At 41.2% G+C, this 14,098-nt stretch overlaps 1 protein-coding gene across 7 annotated transcripts in view; it reads left to right on the top strand.

Annotated features, from left to right (window-relative positions):
- smc5 (structural maintenance of chromosomes 5) overlaps positions 1 to 14,098 on the top strand; it is a 124,493-nt gene that overhangs the window by 67,014 nt on the left and 43,381 nt on the right. For all 7 annotated transcript variants that reach the window (XR_011594091.1, XR_011594092.1, XM_070887377.1 and 4 more), the window contains exons 9-13: positions 3,180 to 3,435; positions 5,576 to 5,730; positions 9,669 to 9,782; positions 11,089 to 11,183; positions 12,550 to 12,682. Coding sequence is in view for 5 of the 7 variants with exons in the window: in XM_070887377.1 (XP_070743478.1) it covers positions 3,180 to 3,435; positions 5,576 to 5,730; positions 9,669 to 9,782; positions 11,089 to 11,183; positions 12,550 to 12,682 (753 nt within the window). In the remaining 2 variants the exon portion in view is untranslated. The remainder of the gene's footprint in view (positions 1 to 3,179; positions 3,436 to 5,575; positions 5,731 to 9,668; positions 9,783 to 11,088; positions 11,184 to 12,549; positions 12,683 to 14,098) is intronic.

Consider the following 14,098-nt stretch of genomic DNA (forward strand, 5'->3'; position numbering starts at 1 on the left):
GCTCATAAAAGGAATGCCCATAAAAGGAATATATATTCCAATTTTAATATTATGGATGAATATTACAAGCCATTCGGCCGAATAAATCCATGCTGGTGTTTATGCTCCACACAAACCTCTTCCCACCCTTCATCTCACCCCATCCTCCTATTCCTTTCTCCCTCAGGCTTATCTGCTATTTGCCTCAACTACTCCATGTGATAGCGAGTTCCACATTCTAACCACTCTCTGGGGAAAGAAGTTTCTCCTGAATTCCCTATTGGATTTATTAGTGATTGCCTTATATTTATGGCCCCTAGTTCTGCTCTCCCCTGCAAATTGAAACATCTTCTCTATGTCTACCCTATTAAACCCTTTCATAATCCTAAAGTCTTCCATCAGCTTATTATTATTTAATCCCAGTATTCCCATCTGCTACGTACTGATGTGAAAATAATTGTGATTGAAACCAAATAAGGAGCTGCAATAACGCATTTGAATCCCTAATGTTTTTTGCCTTAATACAAAAGCAAAATACTGCGGATGCTGAAAATCTGAAATAAAAACAATGCTGGAAATACTCAGCAGATCAGAGAGTTAAAATTTCAGGTCGATGACATTTTGTCAGAACTGGATAACTTTAGAAATACAGCAGGTTTTAAGCAATTGCAGAGGAAGGCAGAGGGGGAAGGTGAGGAAAGAACAAAAGGGAAGGTCTGTGATGGGGTGGAAGGCAGGAGAGATTAGAGAGACAAAAGGGATCATGGTGTAAGGCAAAAGGAGATGGTAATGGGACAAGTAAAGAAACAAAAGATGAGTCTAGATAAGATGTAAATGGGAATAACAGAATCAACAGCTGCTGTCCAACAATAAAATGGGAGCAGATGTTATGATCTGAAATTTTTGAACTCGATGTCGAGTCCAGAAGGCTGTAAAGTGCCTAATTGAAAGATGAAGTGCTGTTCTTCGAGCTTGCGTTGAGCTTCATTGGAACAGTATAGGCAGATGAGAACAGAAATGTCGGAGTGGGAGTGGAGCAGAGAATTAAAGTGACAGGCAACCAGAGCTTGGGGTCATGCTTCTACTATTCCCATTTACATCTCTTCTAGACCCATCTTTTGTTTCTTTACTTGTCCCATCACCATCTCCTTTTGCCTCGCACCATCATACCTTTTGTCTTCTAATCTCTCCTGTCTTCCACCTTATCACAGCCCTTTCCTTTTGTTTTTCCTTCCCTTCTTGCAACCCCCTCCCCTTTCCTTGCGTCTGCATTTGCTTAAAACTGGTTATATCTCTAACTTTTTCCAGTTCTGACAAAAGGTCATTGACCTGAAACATTAACTCTGTTTCTCTCTCCACAGATGCTGCCTGATTTTTTTGTTTTCTGCCTCGTTCTGATGCATATTGTCTCTGAGTACGACTAGTCTGTGCCCAGTAATCCAAGAAATCCTAGTTACAAAAACACTGTTGGGAGAGTTGATTTGTTCTTACAAAGTACTTGAAATAAATTAGTAAATTACCAAATATTTCACGTCATATATTATACAGGCATTGCAACTATCTTGTGTTTATTCACAGCAGCACTGTTTGTAGCAGGTTAATTTCAGAGCAGCACAGTGGGTCACATTGTTCATTAACATCGTTTGATTGCTGCAATTTAATTACGTTCAAAGAAACGGCAGCGCAGTTTAGGTCACTAAATTTGAAAAACATTAGGGGGAAGTTTCCGCTGGTTTTGCACCAGAGCAATTGGGGCTGAATCAGCGTAAACGGTCGGGGCATTTAAAATGTAGGTGAGTTACGCCCAAAACCACTTGCACTTGTGTTTTCTGCGATAATTCACACTGGTTCAAGATTAAACTTGCCTGAATCGGGCCTCGCCTACAAATCTGGTTACGCCCCCAAGTCGAAATAGCGAGATTAGCTGATTGCGCTGGTTAGGGAAGGCTCTTCAGATTGCTTTGTTTCTTAAGCGCACAGGCACTAGTAGGCATTTTTTTTTTAAGAAATCATACCAAAAAGAATTTACTAAGAAACTGACTAGTCTACACCAATGAAACTATTAAATGGCTTAATATAGTTTTTGTAAGTATTTTCAGTGATTTAAAGCCGGGTTACTCACAGCTGGAGGACTGGATCCCTTACTAAAAATGCTTATTTTTGCTGATAAACCTCTTTTCATTTTAATGAAACGGCACCAGGCAGAGAAGGCCCTGATTCCAACCCTGACCCACACCGTGTTAGCTAACCTCAGTCAGTGTGACAGTAGAAGTGCGGGGATTGGCCTCGACGCCACTGGAATAAAGGAAAGAAAATCGGCCAGGAGTCCTGGCTCCTGATCGTTATCCAGCAGTATTTGCTCGTAGCCATTTTGTGTGGGCATTTATTTAGCAATTACTAGAACATGTCCGGAACATATGGACAGGTAGGCAGAATGGGCAGATAAGTGAAGATGCAATTCAATGTGGATAAGAGAAGTGATACAGTTTTAAGAGAAAAAAAAGAATGGAAATATGCATGATATAAAGACACAAGGGTATGGATGAACAGAGACCTCTACAGTTTAAATACTTAACTCCCTGAAAGTGAGAGTGCAGGTAGGTATAGTCATTAAAAAAAAAAATAGCATTTTAGAGTTTATAAATGAGGGCATAGAGAACAAGACGAAAGAAGCAATAATGAATTTACAACAACACAGTTAGAATACTGTATGCAGTAATGGGAGTTTCATTAAAGAAAGGACATTAAAGCTATTGGGAGTATATAGCATAGATTCACCAGGATGATGGGGCCTCGGTTTAGTGTCTCATCTGAAAGACGGTACCTCCAACAGTGCAGCACTGCACTGGAGTGTAAGTCGGGATTTTTGTGCTCTAATCTGGAATGGGACTTGACCCCATGAGAGTGCTGCCAACTGAGAGACTTAAAAATAAAAAAATAAAAAGCAAGCACTTTGCATTGCATGCACTTCATAATGGAATAAGATCTTTGCTCCTTGAAGCTGACTTGGAAGTAATAATGCAATACAGTTGTTGCACATTATTTTTTATTGAACTACAACTGTTACTTTTCTAGTGTATATAAACTTAGTGTGATGTTGATGTCATGAAACAGTTTTCAAGCTGGAGAGAATATTGTTCACTTCTTTAATTTGTCTAGTATTTTGATTTAATTAAATAAAGGATTCTTTTCTTTTTAAGGTTGAAGAAGTCCAGCAACGTTTAAGAATGAAAAATGATGAGGAAATTGACCGCCAGAAAAGAATAAGCAACACCAAGAAAATGATAGAAGATTTGCAAAATGAACTGAATGCAACAAGTAATTACGACCACGTGCAACCTGAATTAGACAAAATCAGTGCTGCCCTCCGGAAAGTCCAAGAGGATAAGGGAGCTGTTGACGGTGAAAAAGCAGAACTACGAAGAGAGAAGTGCAATCTGGAGAAAGAGAGAGAGAGTAAGTGCAATCCTGAAAGATTGCAAATTCCATTGGTTCAAAATGTAGAGGCAGGGAGTTGGGCAAGTCAGGTATGGAAAATATTGAAATCTAACAGGCAACGCATGAACTTCTATCACTAGAGCAGGCTTTCATACTGCAGCAAAAGTTGTCAAATGGAACCAGATAAATGACACATTTTTCTAATAACTTGCCAGAATTTCATTCAAGTAGTTAAAGGAGGATAGTATGTTCTATAGAATAATGAACAAATTGGGTCGAATGTCCTCCCTCATCTGCACTTGACAAAAAACTGGTGGCAAGATTTAAAATTACATGGTGAATTTTTATGGTGGAAAAGACAATGGGCCCAAGTTTCGGCCTCAGTTGCTCCTGATTTTTTGGAGCAACTGGTGTAGAACAGAGTATCTTAGAAATTCAAATTCTCGGCATTTAGTTTGCTCCAGTTCAAGTCAGTTAGAACAGTTTCACTTTGGAACAGAATTTTTTTTTCAAAAGGGGGCGTGTCCAGCCACTTAAGCCTGTTTTCAAAGTTTCGGCAGTGAAAACTTACTCCAAACTAACTTAGAATGGAGTAAGTGAAGATTTTTGTACGCTCGAAAAAACCTTGTCTACACTTTAGAAAATCAGGCGTAGGTTACAAATCAGGCGTAGGGAATGCGGGGTGGGGGGGGGGTTTAAAGGGAAGTTTACAAACATTAAACACTTCAGTTTTACAAAGAAAGAGCCATCATCAATAATAAATGATAAAAACATCAATAATACAACCAATAAATCAATCAAAAAAATTAAGAACATTTTTTTTTTAAATCAATAAATAAAACATTTTCTACTTACCGACTGCAGCACCGGGAGCCCTCCAACAGTGTGCTAGGATGCCCCCTCCCCCCAGTGTGTCTCTGTCAGTGTCTCTATCTCCCTGTTTGTCTGTGTGTGTGTGTGTGTCTATCACTCTGTCAGTGTCTGTGTTTCTGACAGCAATGGGGGGGAGGAGAAGGGGAAAGTGGGGGGGGGAGAGGAGAAGGGGAAAGTGGGGGGGGGGGGAGAGGAGAAGGGGAAAGTGGGGGGGAGAAGAGAAGGGGAAAGTGGGGGGGGGAGAGGAGAAGGGGAAAGTGGGGGGGAGAAGAGAAGGGGAAAGTGGGGGGGAGAGGAGAAGGGGAAAGGGGGGAGGAGGGGCAAAGGAGAAGAGGGGGGGGGGGAAAGGAGAAGGGGCTGAACGGGCCGGGCCCAAGACTTCGGGCAGGGCCCGTCCCCAGCACCAGATTTACAGGTAGGTGGCGTGGCGTCGGGTCCGGTGTCGGGAGCGGGGGCGGGGTGGGAGGTGAGGGAGGTCGGGTTGGTTCGGGTAGGTGGTGGGGAGGGAGGGAGCGCGGTTCGGGGGGGCGGGGGGTGTGTCAGAGGGAGGTCGGGTTGGTTTGTGTCGGGGGGGGGGGTGGGGAAAGGTCAGGTCGGGTCGGGTCGGGGGGGGGGTCAGTGGGGTGGTGGGAGGGAGATTGGTTCGGGTCGGGGGGGGAATGGAGAGAGAGGTGGGGGGTGGGGGCGTGTCTGGTCCGGGCGGGGGGAAGCGGGAGTCGGGCGGGGGGAAGCGGGAGTCGGGTCGGGAGGAAGCAGGAGCTGGGCGTGGGAGGCAACCTTATGCACACAGCCCGAGTGAGGCCATTCGGCCAGGGCTAGGGGCTGCGTGCTTCGGGCCCCTCCCACACAGTTTTGGCCGCCTGGAGCTACTGCACATGCGCGTGTTTTCAGCGCAGGGACCTGGCTCCGCCCCCTACAGCTCGTGCTGCGCCGCGCCCGACTCCAGAGGACCAGCAGGGAGCCAGAGAATCTGTAAGTTTTTTTTTTTAGGCGCACTTTGTGGCGCGAAAAACGGGCGTCCAGGTCGGGGCTGCGCCGTTCTAGGCGAGGCCCGAAACTTGGGCCCAATATGTTGTAATATTCAATTTAGAGCCCTTTTTGTAAACTAAAAGTAAATGGGATAAATATTTTTGCAGTGGTTCATTAATGATTCCCTGTCAATAGACACTTGTATTAATGTTGGTATACACTGCCTGCAGCATCATGTAGCAGCTGTTGATGCTACATTACTGTCAATGCAAAAATTGGTGATCCGTTGAATAATGTACAACTATTTGAAATGCAGAGGTTATGGCAAATATCAAGAGGCTTGAAGACATGATGCACGTAAAAGAAGTGACTCTTCGAAATCGGTTCAAAGATACATACAATGCTCTCCTGTGGTTGAGAGAGAACAGGAATAAATTCCGTGGACACATCTATGAGCCAATTATGCTCGAGGTAAAGTTTCCTTTTTTAATACCAACCAGTGAATCTCCGATGGCATTGTTTAGTTAGCCAGAGGAAGTGGTATGTTTTTTAGTTGTGTTTGTATTTCTGTTTTCTCTATCTTTGTTTTCATATTGTTGTTCAGAGTATCCATTGACACCACTGTGCCAACCAATGGGTTGCACTGTCAGCCAATGATTTGAGATGGGGCATGGACTTGCGGCAGGACTCTGCATCTAAACAGAGTCTCTTTATTCAGCAGTCTGTTTAAACAGCACACTACAGCAACCAGTCTACAGTGTCTATTTTAAAAGAATCTCTATGAACTACAGCGAATAGAACTTATGACTAAAACCGCAGCAACTTCTCCTGATAAAAGCAGGATGATTTCTCTAGCAAATTGCAGTGAGTGGAGGATAGTTACTCAATACAAATTATGTGTAAAATTAATCCCAGTCACTTGCAGCAGAGATTGGCAGGGGAATTACCCAATCATCTCCATTCTGGCTGGAAATAGTGGTGTCATTGTATGCAGCCACTATTTTATTTAGATCTTGATCAGATATTTGTAGCAGTGTTAAAATATCATAATTCGTTTTGAAAATATTTTTTCCATGATCAGTACTTGTTGATAATGTGTTGATAATTTAATTCATCAGAAATCCTTTACACAAACTTTTAATTTCCTAGACTGCTTGTACCTTAGACATGCAACTTACCATCCGGCAGTTGATATTACGCTGGGGAGAACTGAGTTTGGTTTTTCACTCCAACTCTGGCGTCCGAGGCCTTAAAGGTCAAAGACTAATCCTAATTATGTAATGGGGTAGACGTAGAGAAAATGTATCTGCTTGTGGGGAGGTCCAAAACTAGGGGTCATAAACAATGTTCTCTTTAATTTTTTTTCTGGTGTGCAGCCCCTTTCCACGGCCTGTTCAAAATGCAGCGCATGCACAGTTTTTCCCATTTAAAAGCTGGTGAGCTGGCTGCGCTGTAGCTCCAGAGCGCTGTGCAGCCACTCAGCTTAAAGGGAACATGGGTCATAAATGTAAAATGGTCACTAATAAATCCAATAGGGAAATCAAGAGACAATTCTTTACCCAGAGAGTGAGAGTGTGCGCAATTTCTATGTCCTTGTGTAATGTCAACTTTCACAGTAGAAAAACCGCATGCACACGTGTACGTGCGACGTGCACACGGTGCCTTATTTAGGATTTTCTTTGGTTTGAAGTTCTTTTCTTAAAATAATTTCCTAATATATTGACTATTATTGTGTAAGAGAGTGGTTAGAATGTGGCACTTGCTGCCACAAGTAGTAGTTGAGGCTAATAGCATAAATGTATTTAAGGGGAAACTAGATAAACACATGATGGAGAAAGGAATACCAGGATATGCTGATAGGGTGAGATGAAGAAGGATGGGAAGAGTCTTGTGAAGTATAAACACCGGCATGGACCAGTTGTGCCGAATGGCCTGTTTTTGTGCTGTATTGTATGTAATTTTGCCTCTATTATGATCGGGGCTGCTTTTATTTGTTATGCAAGCTTTAAAAATCTCTTCCACACATCCTCTCTACATTGAACTCAAGACTTATTCCACAGTGTCCTACTCCTACTTATTCCTAATTAGGATATCAAATACTCCTCCAATCTTCAAAACTTCTGAAACCAAAATTTAGCAACACCTCTGGTATCTCATCTTCTTTCACTCTTTCCAACCTTGGTGTGGTCTACTTTAGTAGCCTTGACCCTTAATTAATAATTAAAAACAAAATTACCTACCTTTTTGGAAGTGAATGCCATGGAATCCATAAATGTAATTTTCAACACTTGAAAGAGGTGGCTATAGAAATAGTGGCTGCATTGGTTGTCGGCATCCAAAATTCCATAGATTCCAGAACGGCTCCTGCGGATTGGAAGGTAGATAATGTAACCCCACTATTTAAGGAGGGATAGAGAAAACATCAGTAGTAGGGAAAATTCCCTATCATTAAGGATGTGGTAACAGGATACTTAGAAAATAATAATAGGATTGGGCAGTGTCAACACGGAGTCAAAAGGGAAATCATGTTTGACAAATCTGTTAGAGTTTTTGAGATTGTAACTAGCAGAATAGATAAGGGGAACCAGTGGATGTGGTGTATTTGGATTTTCAGAAGGCATTCGATAAGGTGCCACACAAGAGGTTATTAAACAAAATTAGGGCTCATGGGATTGGGGGTAATATATTAGCATGGATTGAGGATTGGTTAACAGAGAGAAGGAATAAACCGGTAATTTCAAGGTTGGCAGGCTGTAACTAGTCGGGTGCTGCAAGGATTCTCAGCTATTCACAATATATATCTATGATTTGGATGAGGGGACCAAATGTAATATATCCAAGTTTTCTGATGATACAAAGCTAGCTGGGAATGTAAGTTGTGAGGAGGATGCAAAGAGATTTCAAGGAGATATAGACAGGCTAAGTGAGTGGGCAGGAACATGGCAAATGGAATATAATGTGGAGAAATATGAAGTTATCCACTTTAGTAGGAAAAATAGAAAAGCAGAGTATCTTTTAAATGGTGAGAGATTGGGAAATTGTTGTGGTAAAAATAAACCACTCTCCTCTACAAAGTCCAACAAGTAAAGAGTTTATTCGAGCACGTGCAAGGGAGTGATCCTCAGTTGCCTGAGATATCACGCTCAACAATACAGTTTGCAGCATACTTTTATAATAAGTTACTGTAATTTGGATTGTTTTGTGACAGTCATAAATTAGTACACACTGTTTCAACACTTATACTACATCAATGGAGTTATTCAAGTCCAGCAGGTGTCCCTGTTATCGTAACTCCTTCTAGCCTTGGATTCCCATTCCCATGGCAACTCCTATTTTGGCCTTCAGTCTCATTATCTTGTTCTGCACATAACAATGAGTCATTTTCCCAAGCTTCTAAATAAGCTAGCTGTCTCTAAAGATACCTGTGGTCAAGTATCCCAGCATACCTTGGTGAAGAACCATTACCATCTACAATGTTTACTTCAAAGATACACTTTACTAACGATTCTAGCATTGCTATTATAATGTTAGCCTAGCCCTACTTGTCCCACTTCAGGAAATGTTGGTGTTCAGAGGGACCTGGTTTCCGTGTGCACAAATCACTGAAAGTTAACATGAAGGTACAGCAAGCAATTCAGAAAGCAAATGGTATGTTGGCCTTTATTACAAGAGGATTTGAGTACAAGAGTAAAGATGTCTGACTGCAATTATTTAGGGCCCTGGTGAGACCACACTTGGAGTATTATGTACTGTTTTGGTCTCCTTAACCAAGGAAAGATATACTTGCCATTGAGGGAGTGCAACGAAGGTTCATCATACTGATTTCTGGGATGCAGGGGATTGTCTTACGGGGCGAGAGTGAGTAGACTAGGCCTATATTCCCTAAAGTTTAAAAGAATGAGAGGTGATCTCGTTGAAACATACAAAATTCTACAGGGCCTGACAGGGTAAATGCAAGGAGGATATTTCCCCTCGTGGGGAGTTGAGAACCACGGGTCACAGTCTCAGAATAAGAGGTCGGCCATTTAGGACTGCGATGAGGAGAAATTTCTTCACTGAGGTTATGAATCTTTGGAATTCTCTACCCCAGAGGGCTTTGGAGGCTCCATCGCTGAGCATATTCAAGACAGATATTGATAGAATTTTGGATATTAAGGGAATCCAGGGATATGGAGATCGTGTGGGCAGGTAGAGTTGAGGTAAAAGATCAGCCATGATCTCGTTGAATGGTGGAGCAGGCTCAAGGTGGCCAAAAGGCCTACTCCTGCTATTATATTGTGTTCTTATTATATGACTTAGTCTGAAAGTAAGACTCTTTGAGTAATGCTTGTGCCTTCTAAATAGCATAATTTCTCAAAAAGTATTTTACCCATTTTTTATCTCTATTAACTTCTATTAACTTTTTACAGCTTAATATGAAGGATTCAAGAAATGCCAAGTACATTGAAAACCATATTTCATTGAATGATCTGAGGGCCTTTGTTTGTGTGAACATGGATGATATGGGTGTGTTCCTCAGTGAGGTCAGTACAAGCACAGGCTTCCACAAGTAGCACTTGCAGTAGTCTTTTGCAAGCTAATTTAAAGAAAGAAATGTTAAAATATCTCAAAGTATGAGTGATTTAGCTAAAGTGAGTTAATTTTGTGCTCATAAATTTGTTGCAGCTATGCTTCCCGCCTACTGCCTTTCAATCAGCTTCTTCTGCCTCCCCTCCTTTTTCTGGCCCCTATTCATGCGCCCCCTTCTGATTCACTTCATAATGGCCTTGTCGATCTCCCACCCAATCCGTGGCCACTGCTGTAATGACCTCCCGTCCTGAAGTCACAAGAGATATGTAAAATAGGCTACCAACTCGCTATCACCAGTTTTATACAATCGCACAAAGTAGAGATCTACTCCATTGGGAAGACAAAATATGCACCGTCATCCAACCCTGAATTAGCACCAGAGCAATTGAGTGACTGCCTTTACTTTGCTACATTGCTCCCATTATGAGATGCTCCCGTGCATTTCATTTTCCACCTGCACTGCGTTATGTCGCAATATGTATGAGCACAAAATGAGTGCACAGGATAACTGTAGAGGTTTACTGCCGAGATCTGATAATGAAAGGTAGCTGTTACAGTTTTACAAATCTTCGAGAATCCAGTGTAAATGATAGTTTTAATGGAATATCGTTGGCCTAGTCAGTGTATTGAATTCTGATTGTTGCTACAAGTTTTGTTTTGTTAAATGTGTAATGCAAAACATGAGTGATATGAAAGTTTAACTGGAAGTTGATCCTAAAGAATAACTGGCTGTTCATCTTAAAATATCATTGTGAAGAGGAAATTGAACCTTACTGGAGTCTGATCTAATTTGAACTTAAAATTGAGCAAGAAAGTTTTCTTCAATCAATTTTATTGAGTTACATTCACATTGTAATAATTCATTGATTTAATTTTGCACTCATAAGCTCAGGTGCCTATTTCAGGCACCTATATGCACATTATTGTAATAGTGACTATACTGAGGAGGAAGCTTCCAATATTGATTTTGAGTGAGAGGATTGATGGCCCTCAGCACCACTAAATTTGGCAGGCGGGAGCGTGGGGTGTTGGAGCAGGGCAGAAATCCAGGCTCTTGCTCCTGAGAAAGTGTGTGTGTGTGTGAGAGAACCTTCTGAGCTTGCACATAAAGAATTACTGCTTAGCTGAGGCTTGCCAGTGTTAGGCATGTGTCAACAAATTCTGGAACGATTGAGGGGAGTGGAGAAAATTAGGGGAACATAAACTGGAACAATTTTCCCAAATAGGTTATATTGATTAACACAAATATTATATATTCAGGTTCGTGATAAACAGAGGCTAAAAGTGAATGCAGTGTGTGCTCCTTCCAATTCAGCTGCAGGGAAGCCACCTACTAGGCCCATTCAAGAACTTGGGTAAGTAATTTGCATTTTTAATTGCATCTGCTGAACATGTTTTACTTTTAAATTGTGGAATAAAGAATAACTGAAGTGAAGTATGGCGTTAAAAAGGTGTTTATTAATTTTGTATTTTAACAGTGTTGCTCATGACATCTGACAGAAATAAGACCTCGTTTAATTAGTAATTACTGCACGTATATCAAAGAAAATGCCGATTTGTTTGGGGTTTTTTTGCATTCTGCTTTTAGTTTGTTCTTGGATATGCACTTGAAATGCCAAAACCTACAAGGATACAGACCAAGAACAGGAACATGGGATTTGGCTGGATAGCTCTCTTTCGTCTGGCACAGACATGATTGGCCGAATAGCCTCCTTCTGTGTTGTAAACTTCTTTGATTCTACGATTTAGAAAAAACTTAGTGAGTGCAAAGGATTAGAGGAAATCTCTATCCTAAATGCTTAACTCTATTTGGAAATGTATCTAATTCTATTGGTTTGCAACTTTCCAATACTAAAGCTATTTTGCATAAATTCCATCAAAAATGCTGAATAGCTTCCCATCTTATATTTATCCCATTTAATACTTTAACAGATTTAATTTCATCTGTTAATATTCAAGCAATTCATACAGACAAATATAGCCTGAATTTAGCTCCATCATTTTTACACCCAGTGCTAAGTCTTCTGCATAGGATCTTGCAGGTATTGCAATATAAATAATTTTCATCTAAATCCTTGAATCTCTTCTCTTGTGTTTTGTATATGTTTTACAACATTTCACTCTCATCTCTACCAAAAGAAAGACTAGCATTTTTATAGTGCCTTTAATGGCCACCAGATGTCACAAAGCGCTTTACAGCCAATGAAGTACTTTTTGAAGTGTAGTCACTCGTGTAGATCTCTGTTTAATGTCTCATTCGAAAGATGGCACTTCCGATAGTCCAGCACTCCCTCAGTATTGCACTGGGGTGGGACTTGAACCAACAACATTCTGACTTGGAGGTGAGGGTGCTACCAACTGAGCCACAGCTGACACTTGCCACATTACAATACATGAGTATCATTGAGTATTTAACTGGTTATCATTTGCTTTGCTGTCCATTTGCTTTCTTTTTATAATCTTGTTATGGCCAAAGTAACTGGGAAATTTGATTTGCTCATATTGCTTAACTGTACAGTTTAATTAATCTGGACTGTTAACATGGCAGCAGTCATTACTACTAGTTGGGCAGATCATTTTTGCCTTTCGTAACAAAAGTGAAGGTCTATTGTGTAATTTACATGATCGATTTCCCTCGCCCTTTTCTCTTATCCTTTGTAAATCTTAATTTTCAACAATTTGCTTCCTATTTAACAGCAGTAAATTCCTTTTTTTAAATAGAAATTATGGCTTTGTATCCTATTTGCGAGAGCTGATTGATGCACCAGAACCTGTAATGAGTTACCTGTGTGAGCAGTACAGAGTTTACGATGTTCCCATAGGGACTGCAAGGACCAAATTGATGATCGAAAAGGTAGGTGTTTTTAATTGACCTTTATTTTGAACGGACATCAAAAGACTCGCTGGTCCATCATGTCTGTCCCATTCAGTCTAGGCAACGTGACTCCAATACTTGCCACCCACTAGCGGCCATGTAGTTTCCTGGGGGTGAGGGTAAGATTTTTTTAAATCTAGTCTAATTCAGGGGAGGAAAAACATTCAAAGAATCATAGAAATTTACTGCACAGAAGGAGGCCATTCGGCCCATCATGACTGTGCCAGCCAAAAAAGAGCTATCCAGCCTAATCCCACTTTCCAGCTCTTGGTTTGTAGCCCTGTAGGTTACGGCACTTCAAGTGCATATTCAAGTATTTTTAAAAATATGATGAGGCTTACTGCCTCTACCACCCTTTCAGGCAGTGAGTTACAGACCCTACCACCCTCTGGGTGAAAACATTTCTTTTTGACTCCCCTCTAATCCTTTCTTCAGCCAATTACTCTAAATCTATGCCCCATGGTTGTTGACCCCTCTGCTAAGGAAAATAGATCCTTACTAAACGCTCTATTTAGGCCACTCATAATTTTATACACCTCAGCCTCCTCTGTTCCAAAGAAAACAACTCCAGTCTATCCAATCTTTCCACATAGCTAAAATTCTCCAGTCCAGGCAACATCCTCATAACTCTCCTCTGTACCCACCCAAGTGCAATCACACATTTAATTCTGGTTAATTCCTCTCCTACCCCTGAAGGTGATTAAAACAATGTTTGGGGATGATCACTGGGTGCATTGGCCAACATCCCTACCTACCTTTTATGTGCAGTGATATAAGCCTCCACCAGGAACTTGTCGCAGCTCCATTTTCAATGTTTGCAACGAACCTGCACCCACTGCAGGAGCTGGTAGCTCATTTAAAAGATAAATGACTCTATGCTGCATCATTCTATTCTATGATTTAAAATGATGAAGTGTCTAGACTATGAACAGGTGAACACATGATTTGAATTAGATAAGTTAGAACGAGAGGACATGCGTACAACTAGGCTTGATGTCAGGAGGTTTATCTTTCCCCACAGAGTCATTTATCTTTTAAATGAGCTACCAGCTCCTGCAGTGGGTGCAGGTTCATTGCAAACATTGAAAATGGAGCTGCGACAAGTTCCTGGTGGAGGCTGATATCACTACATATAAAAGGTAGATGGCCAATGCACCCAGTGATCATCCCCAAACATTGTTTTAATCACCTTCAGGGGTAGGAGAGGAATTAACCAGAATTAAATGTGTGATTGCACTAGGGTGGGTACAGAGGAGATTTATTCGGCCCACTGTGCATGTGCTGATCAAGTCTCCCCAAAGTCTACATTTTTAATAAGTGACAAGCCCCAGCTTCCCAAGTGTATCCTGATAGCTAAAGGTTTTTAGAATAGGTATGAATGTATTGGCCCTCCTC

Source organism: Pristiophorus japonicus, chromosome 1, assembly GCF_044704955.1.
Source record: "Pristiophorus japonicus isolate sPriJap1 chromosome 1, sPriJap1.hap1, whole genome shotgun sequence".
NCBI classification, from domain to species: domain Eukaryota; kingdom Metazoa; phylum Chordata; class Chondrichthyes; family Pristiophoridae; genus Pristiophorus; species Pristiophorus japonicus.